At 35.1% G+C, this 12,007-nt stretch overlaps 1 protein-coding gene across 8 annotated transcripts in view; it reads left to right on the top strand.

Annotated features, from left to right (window-relative positions):
* LOC129877316 (chromo domain protein LHP1-like) overlaps positions 1-12,007 on the top strand; it is a 34,498-nt gene that overhangs the window by 5,115 nt on the left and 17,376 nt on the right. For 5 of the 8 annotated variants that reach the window (XR_008763515.1, XR_008763517.1, XR_008763516.1 and 2 more), the window contains exons 5-7: positions 3,150-3,210; positions 3,706-3,837; positions 7,906-9,557. Coding sequence is in view for 1 of the 8 variants with exons in the window: in XM_055952803.1 (XP_055808778.1) it covers positions 3,150-3,210; positions 3,706-3,753 (109 nt within the window). In the remaining 7 variants the exon portion in view is untranslated. Of the gene's footprint in view, positions 1-3,149; positions 3,211-3,705; positions 4,151-7,905; positions 9,558-12,007 lie in introns of those variants that run through there. The other 3 variants (XR_008763518.1, XR_008763520.1, XM_055952803.1) reach the window with 3 other exon arrangements.

The following is a 12,007-nucleotide window of genomic DNA, read 5'->3' on the forward strand; positions in this document are numbered from 1 at the left end:
TGCTCAAAATTTGGTATAAACTGTTGGGTCGTCTCGGAATCAAGAGATGAGTAGATCTTGAACAAGTAAGTCATTAAAAAACTGGTTGGAATAGGCTCACACACTGGCGTGTGGTTAGATCTCGTTGAAGGTGAGAAGCTTCTGGGAGGCGCGTGGAGGGTTGACTGCCGGAAGGGTTAACTCAGGTTTGGTCGACAGAGAGTGGGGGACCCTTTAGTGGTGTTGGTTTTTGCACAACACTGGCGAAAGAAGAAGATGATGGAAAGCAATTGCCAGAAAATTAAGGCACGATGACTGTGACTTTGTTTTCTATCCTCCGATATTTCTCACCAAAGCGCTGATACCATGTGTGAAATATAAGAGAAAAATACTATTGAATGTGTGTATTTATATTATTACACTGATTCCCTTATAGACACTACATTACAATCCTTTTCCAAGTAGGATTCTATACATTCCTATTCTAATTCTAACAAATGGTAATGAAAAGTTTTTTCTTTTCTTTTGGAATAGAATATGTCAGTTGGAGTCCAGTGGTTGATCCTAAAGAGAATTGGTTTCAAGCTGCGTCGTATGTGCTGAAACCCTTGATCAAAGGAAAAGGATCAGAAACTTTATCAGGTCTTTGACTAGAAAAGAAAGAGAAATTGATTTCCTTACGTGACTTTCTTAGCTTGTTAGGTTTTCAGAGCATTCATAATTTACTTAGTTAATCCCTTTATCTCGGTTAGTTCAAGCTTGTTTTGCTGCCTTTAGTGATTAGGAAGTTATTTCCCTTCATCAATTGATCATTCCTAGCCATATCCACCACTATCACCGATTTTGCTTTTCCCCTCATCTAGCAAGGCGTGCCATTCAACTTTTGCACAATTTGTTTAACCGTCCAAATGGAATATCAATCCTATTTGGGAACTTGTCCGTTGCTCCTGGTATACTCTACCCATGAAGAGTAGAGAAGTTCTATTCTCTAACTTGTTGAAACTACTAAAATTGTCATGGGGTGGGCTATTCCATGACTGATGATGACGATAAACTGTAATTTCTAGTGCAGTTGGTTGTCATTGTCAAGTTGATATTGTCTATGCTGCTTTGGTTGGTGTTTGGACCATAGTTACTTTACACATTGTTTTGAGTTCCACATTTGGTTGAGGATGTGTGTCGTTATCTCCTTATAGGGTTTTGAGTAATCCCGAGGTAGTTTTGTGGTTTAGTTAAGCCAAATATCCATTTCCTTAATATGGTCTCTGAGTAAGGCCCATCCTTGTTTTTAGTTTGCAAAACGTTGAGCCCCTTTGAGCATCCCAAAACCTTTTCCATATTGTCTTTTTTTAAAAAAAAATGATTTAAGAGAGAACTTGAGAGGAGGGGGGAGGTTTCAAGCTCAATATGCTGAGGGCAGGGGCGATACTAAAGGGAGGCAAATGAGTTCAATTGAATTCCCTTTGCCAGAAAATTGTATTGTGTAAAATAAGACAAATGGCTTTTTTTTTTGGTTTTCTATGAACTATTGAACCCCCTTAACATTAGGGAAGATTTTAGTATAGCGTGCAAGGGGTTCAAAGAGTGCTTTACGTCACTTGGTCAAGTCTTAGTTGTGACATTACAGGATTTTGTGAATCTCTTGTTATAGATTGTTGGATCTGGAGTAGTAGATTTTGAAAGAGTAGGTTCAATAGGATGAATGGACATGGAGCAAAGTTTGTGGATCGATGGGCTAAATTAAGAGAGAAATGAGAGAAGTTTAGAGGCTCGATAAGTCAAGTTGAGAGAGAAGTCCGGGGCAATACAATAAGTATAGAAGATTGTGAAATGGACTACCAAAGTTTGGATCTAATACTATATAAAAGAATTTGAGCATCCAATCAAAACCTTAAAGCTCTAGGCAGAGTGGCCTAGGAATTATATACCTGTTTTGAAACACTTCCATATCCAATGAGGAACATGAAATTATATGAAGTCGTGAAGTGAATATGGCCATTTGTACTGATTGTCAAATCAGCCTGATGCCACAGTATTTAACTATAGACACCAATACACTTGGAACTTCACTTTCAGAAGAAATCTCAATGATTGGGAAGCTAGAAACGTAGCAGCTTTGTTCAATCTTTTGGAACCTTGCCAAAGCCTCAATTGCAGAGATGATGTCTTAGAGCCTGTTTGGATTGGCTTAGTTTAGGTGCTTTTAAGCCAAAATAGCTTTTAAGCAGTGTTATAGTGTTTGGGTAAAATAAAAAAGTGCTTATAAGCACTTGTTTTTAAGCTAGAATATCAAAAATTAGCCAAAAGCCAATCCAAACGGGCTCTTACTTTGGACGCAACATAGCAATTGTCATTTTATTGCGAACTGTTGCTACTAGACCTATACTCAGTCACACAACCAACAAAGTTCTAGTATAGGGAGGCCTCTCATTCTGTAACTTCCAGCACTAGCTTAGTTCTTGGGTTCTTTTATCAATAAAATTTTAACTTACTGATCAAAAAGAACATGTTTTTCTTTTCGGCCCTGATTGTGCTGATTTTAAAAGCCTGCCTTCCCATAATTATTTTAATATTTCAAATATAATCTATAAGGTTCAAGCTCTCTTTTGCCTTGCATTCTCATTTCTTTTATGCTTGCTTTTGGTTACTTGTTCCCCCAGAAGTTATATAAGAAAGAAACCCTCTTTGTATCAGGATGAGCTAATTGCCCTCAAGATTTTCAGTTTTGTTTTGTTCCTTTTAGTATGTAGTTTGCTTATAATGTAATTGGGTCTTAGAGTATCCCAAATGTGGAACTGCATGTGATTTTTGTGATGATTGTGTCTGTTCTGTAGCAGCAATATTTTTGTATGCATGTAGGCGCCTTCTTGGATGGGCAATGCGTCTTGGTGCAACCAGATTGATTACATCCCTGTCTCGTCCTTTCTGGAGAAACTTTTCTTTTTCACTCATGGTTTTACTATTCTCATCAGCTTTTACCCAGTTGAATACTTGATTTAGCGCCAAGTTTCTTGGATAGGCAGCTACACCCTTGTTGCTTTATGATCTAGTCTATGTTTTCAGCTTGTTGCTTTATGATCTAGTTCTATGTTGTCAGCTTGATATTATTTTGGTTAATATTTTTTAAGTTTCTAGGTTATATGATGACATTTTGGTATGACTTCCTGCAGGTCAGATGGGAAGGAAGTTATTGTGGATAACAAGTTTATGAAGACTAATAATCCACTTTTGGTAGCTGTTTTTCTTTTTCTCCTATTAATTCTTTCATCATCATAAATGCGTGATCTTATATTTCTAATATGGATTATTTATAGGGACCTTCTCTGGTGTTTCAAAGCTACACCTACTTCTCTTAATATATCATCTCCAAGGACCTCCATGCGTGAACTTATGTTGTCAAAAAATAATAGTGCACTTGAGATAATAATTTGTGGATTTGATATGTAATTTTATTATTACTATCAACTTTTTGGGTATCATCAGTTTCACTCAAAATTTCTTTATGCCTCTTAATTAATTCAAAATAAAAAATATGTTGGTTGTTTGTCATTTAAGGTTTGATGATAGTCATTTTATTTGTTATTGACAAAAATAATAATCTACTGTTTGTGAAGTAATTTCAGAAAAGTTTATTTGGCTGTAACAAAACTGAATAAGTTAATGTAATTTAGTCTTTCTGTGTAATGTCATATCGTAAATTGAACTACTTTTTGCTTTCTTTTGCAGCTGATAAGCTTTTACGAGAAGCATCTTCGACATCATCCCCCTCAATGAGTGAGCTGCAGTGAAGGTGGAACTGGTCTAGCTCGACTTGTCTCTATGTATAGAGTGTTGGAATTTTGTTGCAACAGGCCGTAGGTATTAAACCTGTTAGATATAATTATTAGGGAGGTTAGTAAATCTATAGAGTTAACGCTGCCTTTTACGAGAAACCTTGCATTAGCTTCAGCAGTTTTTTCCCTAGAAAGAAGAAAAGAAACAAAAAACAACTAGAATTTTAAAGTTTTATCTGAGTATCACCCAATACATGCAATGTACATTAAGATAATATTCTTTTCACATGTTAGGTGGCAAAACCATTATAGGTTCTGTAGTTGCAGACATCACAAATGTTTCTGAGTTTGTGAAATTGCTCTGTTGGTGGCCATAATATGTTATGGTAACACCTTTTGTTAGATGAACCAAAGGCAGAATTATTTTAATCTAGCTGGTTGACTTTGTTTAATGTTGTTGGATCCTTTCTCTCTTTTATGTCTCAATTGAACATTTTTTGCATTTTATAAAATGATGCGACAGTATTGTGTTTTGTCAATTGGAGCAACTCTCAAATGAAAGTTGGGGGTGGGGTGTGGGGGAGGGGGGAGGGGGGAAGATTAAAATTTATCATAGTCAGACTGAAGTAGGACTGTAGTCGACTTCTCATGCAGGCTAGTTTCACAGACAATAGATAAATTAATCGTGAAAGTAAATTGAGGCATGATGCTTTATATTGGTTTGGATCACTGATGTGGTGCCTAATCCAGTTCCTTTGGGTTACAAGAGTTCTCTTTAGAGTCGTTGGATAAACTTATGAGTACAAATGATTTTGATATCGACTTAGGTCAGATATATCCTTGATTGATACAGCCTCTACCTGTATAATCTACACAATTTTCATTTTTCTCTTTTCTTTTACAATTGCAGTCTTTGCAAGATTACAGTGTACTATGAAAGATGAAAGAAAGTAGATGGAGTACAGGTTCAAGTGAAGTGCTTAGTTTTCTTTTTCGTAAGAAACAAACTTCTTATAGGTCTCTGTAGTGAGGCTCTTTATTCTCTAAAAGGAAAACCCAAGAGAGTTTCTTTCCTTGATTGGGGATGAATGATAATACACGTTCATATTAGATGTGTGTGTTATGGTCTATCATTCTGCTGATCTTCTTCTTCTTGATTTATTTCTTTCTAAGCTTGAGGTTGATCTTCTGTCTTGCTCCTTTCCTTCTGCAGTCGTGATTTCCCTTGTTTGGTCCTTGATTTGAGGAGGTCTTCAATCCTTTCCTTTGCTTGTCTTGATTTTCTTTCCTTGTGGGCAAATCCAACTTTTATCTCTTGATTTTCTTTCCTTGTAGATGATCTAATCTCATCCTGATTTATGCATAGCAGATTTAATCACTTGTATAGTAATTCAATCCCTTCGCTTGATCTTCATTCCTTTCTGGCATTCAGCCTACCCCTTCGTTTACCTGCAAAGTTATTTTGTCATTATTAAAACTTGTTTTAATTAACTCCAACCTATCAATCTCCCCCTTTTTGATAATGACAAATAATTTGCACAAATAATACTTTTATACTTCCCTGTTCAGTTGTGAGACTCTCTCTTGCTGAGTGCACATAAAACATCTTGTGATTTCTCCCCTTTGCTAGTTGCCTGGACTATTTGTGCTCTATTTCTTCCCCTTTGAAATAATAAAAAAGAATTCAAAAACAACAAAAGAACACACAAGCAGTGTGATGTACATTCATGCATACATAGTTAATTGTTAGATAGCAAAGCAGAGTAGAGCAAAAAGAGTTTAGAGAGGGAACCAACAATCCTCTATTTACAATGTAAAGCGGGGACAGACCCCCTCCCCCCACTTTAACAAAACAAAGAGATAGTCTTAAGATAGGAGGAGCAACATAAAGGTAGTGTTTAACGATCGCCCAGGAAATATTTCAGAGTGTTGAGAACATTCTACATAAGGTATTATAGGAACATTCCACATTTTTTGAGAAATTTGAATACGAGGTTTGGACATAGAAAGCGAGATTGGTATTGGAAGAGTCAACTTCAACTTTGAGAGAGTCGATTTGGCGGATCAACTTATTAATAGTAGAGACTCCTTCCTACTTTACACCATCCACATCAAGGCGAAGCTTCACAACGTCTATGCTGGTATCCTTGTGCAGCTGAAGAATTTTCCCTGTAGATTCTTGCAACACCTGTAGACCATTTTCAATTGCGAGTAAGAAAACCTTGACATCCTCCATGTCCTTTAGCAGCAGAGAAGTAGAGCCAACTGATACATTGGTTACTCAGATTGTCTCTGCTCTTGTTTTGACAGAGTCCTTTTTGTGCCATTGATGTCCTACAAAAGTGTAGACCATGCTAGAGAAGGTTTTGGTGTTGTAAGTGGCAGAGATCTCAATAGGCTTGTATCCAGAGAGATCAACCAAAGTATCTACCAAGATACGGGGTATTAATGGTCTGTAGGGCAAGCTAGCAGATGCAACCATATCCTCAAAGCTTTCCACTATATATTCTCGTATCCAAGAGGCTCAATTAATCATGTACTTTTTAAGAAGACAATACATCGCAAAAACATCTCTAGACGAGATATTACTGAGAGATCCCTTCCTAGGAACAAGTAGCAATCATATGAGCAAGAGTGCTTTTTCCAAAACACTAAGAAAGAAGACCAAAATTAGATAGATTCGAACTAGGTTCAACAACGGCAGATTTGGCCACTTCCAAAGAAACATCGAAATCGTTAGGCCAGACGCCATTCACATATGGCACAACACCAGAAAATTCGGTACCAAACGTATCTTTAAATAGAAAATCATTCACAATAATGCACTTTCCTAGAACTAGAGTTCTCTAGTCAACACTGTTCTTAGATAAGCAAAGATTTGCATAGAAGAGACAAACATGTTCCTCATACAACTCAAGGCCACAAAGACGAAGAAGGAGAGAGAATTTTTTGAGCTTTGAGAAACAAACTTACCCGGCAATGAGAATCTTTCAACTGTTCCAAGTTGATGACCCGTTCAGGAACAATGGGAAGATTTTTGAAAACTTCAAACTTATTTTTGAGAGCATGCATACTGGCATGGCCAAGTTTTTTGAGAGCATGCATACTAACATGGCTAAGTTTTCTACGTCATATCCATGGATCACAAGAAAGCACAGTTAGACAAGTATCTTGTTTAGGATATGTTTTTAATAACTATAAATACTTTTTAGTTTTTTTTTTTACACTTTATGCTCGTTTTATGGTCTGAACGAACAAAGAAACGAGTACTTTGCTTTTATTCTTGAATTTAGAGAGGAATTACACTTTGATTCTTGACTTCTGACTTTGAGTTTTAATTCAAGATTTCCAGTTTCTAATATTCATCTTGTAAGTGTATTATTATGCTTAATTTATTTATTATTGATTGTTATCATACAAGTATGAATAGCTGAACCCACAACTAGGGTTGTGGTAACTATGAAGAATTAACGAAGTAGACCTAATACTTAGTAATCCTTGAAAAGTGTGCATAAGAAATGGGATAAGAGATTACACAACAAAGATTTGAGGCTATCAACCCTTATCTAATAGCTTGACCTTATCCAAGGATAGCTAATTTGGGATCAAGGATAAGGGTTAGTAATGCAAACACCCGTAGATGGACCAAATTGCATGGTGACATTCATGTATTTAGGGGACCAACCACTTAGGTGAAATTAACTTACCGATCCTGCATGCTACATACTAAAAAAAGTTACCAATATTCGATCTTACTAGGTTAGGAATTCACGGGGATCATAAAACCCTAGTTTCGTCTCTCATTTGATTCAAAACACATTTACTTTATACTTTGTTAATTGCAATTTCTGAATATTTTAAAGATTGCCGATTACACCCCCCCTCCTTTTTGGAAATAACACGATTAAGAGCACAAATAACTGCAATAAACCTAGGTCCAAACCATATTCCTCGTAGGATCGATTCTAAACTTGGTTAGGTTCTATATTTGAACAATGATCGCTTTAAACTTCTTTTGGGAGGTGCAATTTGGGCGTACAAATTTTGGAGCCGTTGCCCGGGAATACAACTTTTTGAATAGATTAATTATGTTATTTGATTTTTAGTCAATATTTTTTGATATATTTTTTTCTGTTGTTTTTGTTTTTTTTAGGTTGAACACTTTTGTATGCCAAATCCACGGAGTCGACAAATCCCTGATTCCAATTAATTTTGAAATTCAGAGAACTCTGAGAAGAATGACCAACAATGGTGTTCATGAAATAGGGGAAGAAACCATAATAAGATTGATGGCTGAGGAACGAGAGTGGGTACGTGAAGAGGAGGCAACTCATCTAGCTGAAAACCAATGTCGGGCTGCAGTTGCAGACCATGTCAGGATAGATGACATGGCTTGCCAAAATGATCCGAATAATTAGCTCAGGAGGAGAGGAAATGGGGGTTGGCCACATCAGCAACCTAGACATGTTCCCCAGTTTGAGGCTGAGGGTGATTATCATGTGGACTAGGATGATGTAGGAGCTACCGGAGCTACTGTTTTACCTCCATTGCCTGCAAGGAAAAAGTTTGATATCACAGCAGCACTATCCAGATGTTGAATATAGGGAGATTGTTCGCGGGAACATGCTCTGATGATGCCCACTTGCACTTGATGAATTTTGTGGGTGTTTCAGAAGTACTTACAGTAAGCCTGGAGTGACTCGGGATGCATCAGATTGCGATTTTCCCACTATCATTAACAACAGAGGCAACCCTTTGTCTGGCTGAACTTCCGAATGATTCTATTACCACATGGACAGAACAGAAAGACGCATTCTTAGAGAGAGATATTCTTTCCACCATCCAAGATGTTGTAGCTTAAAGATGAGATATATAACTTCAGGCAGTTGCTCGAAGAAGCTTTATATCATACATGAATACAGTTCACAAAGAAGCTGAAGCAGGTACTGAATCACAGGATACCCGATGATTCGCTTTTGGGAATCTTCTACAGAGCTATAAAGTCTAACTATAAGGCTGTTGCGGACATTGTCACGGGAGGAACGTTTATGAATGACACCGTTGAGGAGGCAACTGTGATACTTGATAAGGTCACTAAAACAAATAGATCTTTGCACATAAGGTAAGCAGAGATTTCTGAGGGTACTTATCAGTAGGTTCAGCTGCGGAGCAGAGGAGAATGCATGAGGAGTTGGCCCAAATGAGAACTAAATTCAGAATTATTGCAAAACATCTCATGGGCACTGGAGCGGAAAAAGTTAATGCAGTAGGCTTACTTGGTAAAGAACCAATACATGAGGATTATGAGTATGATGGGATGTCCACTATGTGAATGATCAGACAACAGGTTTCCGGACCAACGCCTAAAGGTCTAATCAAGACACTTGGTGCGAAGGTCAAAACTTTAATAGAGATAAAAACTTCAACCGGTATGAGAACATTGATAGGAACATTGGCCAGTATAGAGATGGTGAATGGATGAAGAGTGACAATTATAAAAGTGAGAGAAGTGATGCATAGATTCCACTAGGAAAACGCGATGGGGGATCAGGTGTCTCAAGGATCGAAGACATGTTGGCCAAAGTGTTGAAGAGAGTTGAACATCTGATGAAAGTCTCAAGGAGATATGACATATCAAGCAGGAACAAAAGGTTGAGTCACATGCCACAGCTATTAAGCAGATTGAGCAACAACTAGGCCAGATGTCCACGACCTTGAATCAATGCCAGAAGGGGATACTTCCGAGCAATACAGTCCAAAATCCAAAATATAATGGGCATGGCATGATAGTGACTACTCGAAGTGGTAAGTGTTGATATTTAATTTTGACTGACCTATGACCCATTCCTATTGCTAATTGATTAAGTAAATGTTTTTAAATTTTATTTCTTTTATTATATGTATAAAGTTTTATTTAGTTTTTATCTAATTAATCATATATTTTGATCTTCATAATTTATAAATTTAATAATAATGATGATAATACTGTTAATTTCTATTTATATCATCGGTTCTCGATTTAAAATAATAATTTTCATACTTTCAAATTCTTATATATTTGTTTTGTATATAATATATATGTATAGCTTAATGATATATGTATTTCTTTTATATGAAATTTATTATTTATTAATAGAGTTTACTATATTATTTATCTATTATTTATTCCCTTTTCTATTTTTACGTTCATCCAAATCCTTAAATTAATTCTTAAAATGCATGAACTTGAGCTCTGTTGGAACTGTAACATTTCAATCTTTTCAAGGCGGATATTTACAAATCCGTCTTTGTATGTTTCTTCTAATAAAAATACATTGGTTCTATGTCATTCTCTGAACGATTATGGGATTAGATAGTGTTGTGAATTCAGTGTTCAAAATTTTGATTGATGTTGATCTGTCCATTTTCTTGTATATTGATATATGTGGTTATATTGAACCGTTTTAAATCATATCTATGCTATGTCAAGTCTTAATACTGTATGTTTTCCTTGCCTATTATCAGTTTCATGTTTTTTCTAACAATCTGCCATAGTTTCCTTTAAATAGAGTTAAAAGTTTAGTATTTCTGGTCAATGTTTTTTTCTTTCTTTGATATGAAAACATCATATAAAAAATTATTTCTTTCTTGTGAATTTTGAACACCAAAATGTGTGATTTTTAGTGCTTTATTTAGAATGAATCTGTCTTGATCACCAAATTGTTTATTGATTCTTTTTTCTATGAATTGATCCATGGCAACTATTTAGATGATAAATATGGTAGTTAGAGATTTATTCTTGCATAATTAGTTCCTTTAAATATATTACAACTTTTGAATTGTTTACTGTGGTAAGCTATGACTAATTTCATAAGGAAAGATTTTGAATATTTTGGGTAAACTTTGCTTAGTTAGAGATTTGTTCTTGCATAATTAGTTCCTTTAAATATATTACAACTTTTGAATTGTTTACTGTGGTAAGCTATGACTAATTTCATAAGGAAAGATTTTGAATATTTTGGGTAAACTTTGCTTGATTCTAATTCATCCCTCCCATTTTCTTTTCCTTAATTAATTGAGACAGATCCAATACTTGTTTATCTATAGTAGTCTTATCTTACACTCCATTAATTGATAATATTTTCCCTTAATTGGTTGGAATATCTTTGAATACTTATGTATTTTTGGTAGACTCTTACTATATTTCCAACTGATTGACTTCCTTCCATTCTTATGGCTTAGCTTAATCATATGACAACTTTGATGGGTATCAAATTATAGTAATATGGAAATCCTGCATTTATATGGCTAAAGTGACTTACTTGTGAAAATTTAGTAATTATTATTTTTGGTATAGTATTATTTACAGTTAAGTGATTCATTGGCCTTAATTAAGGAGAGACTTATTCTATTAAGTATTCTTTTTCTTGATTAAGGCCTCATTTGTTTTCATTAGCATTAAGACGTCTGAATCTGAATGCACCTTTGAATATTAAGATGCGAATTAAGATTTAGAATTTTGAATCTGAATACACATTTGAATATTAAGATATTACGCCAAAATCTGAATATTAAATAGTTAAGGATATTTGTTTTTTAAACATCTAAATGTATAAAAATTATATTTATTAAATAAATAATAAATATAAAATTCAAATAAAATACTTAATAATATATCAATAAATATTTTAAAATTTTATATGGTAATTAGTGGTAATGATGACTAATGATGGTGATTGTATGTGTCAATTTGGGATGGTGTTTACTGATGATGGTGGTTATGAGAATGGTATAGTGGTTAGAACTAGTGATTAACGTGGTTATTGTTGGTAGCAATTGATACAGATAACAGTTGTGAATGATGATGGGGGTTAGCGATATATAATGATGACTAATGGTGGTAATTATCGATAGTGGTCGGTGAATATAATAATGGTTGATGGTGATACTTATTATTGGTGGCTAATAGTGATGACAATTGATTTTTGTGTAGTTGGGATGAGGATGGTGGTTGTGGATGACAAGTGGTGATGATTTGTGATAGTTGTGGTTGGGTTGAGGATGGTGTTGTGGATAGTAGGTGGTGGTGATTGATAGTGCTCGGTGAAAGTAGGTGGAGTGACAGTGAACTATCATATTTGTAGAAATTTTTAAATAAACATCTTAATGATATTAAGACTTTGTAATAGATCTTATTCATTCAGACCCATTAAGTGGTTGTAAACTAAAAAAAACAAATGTACTTAATGATTAAGATCCGAATGATTAAACAAACA

This window comes from Solanum dulcamara, chromosome 12 (genome assembly GCF_947179165.1).
Source record: "Solanum dulcamara chromosome 12, daSolDulc1.2, whole genome shotgun sequence".
Classification (NCBI taxonomy): Eukaryota; Viridiplantae; Streptophyta; class Magnoliopsida; order Solanales; family Solanaceae; genus Solanum; species Solanum dulcamara.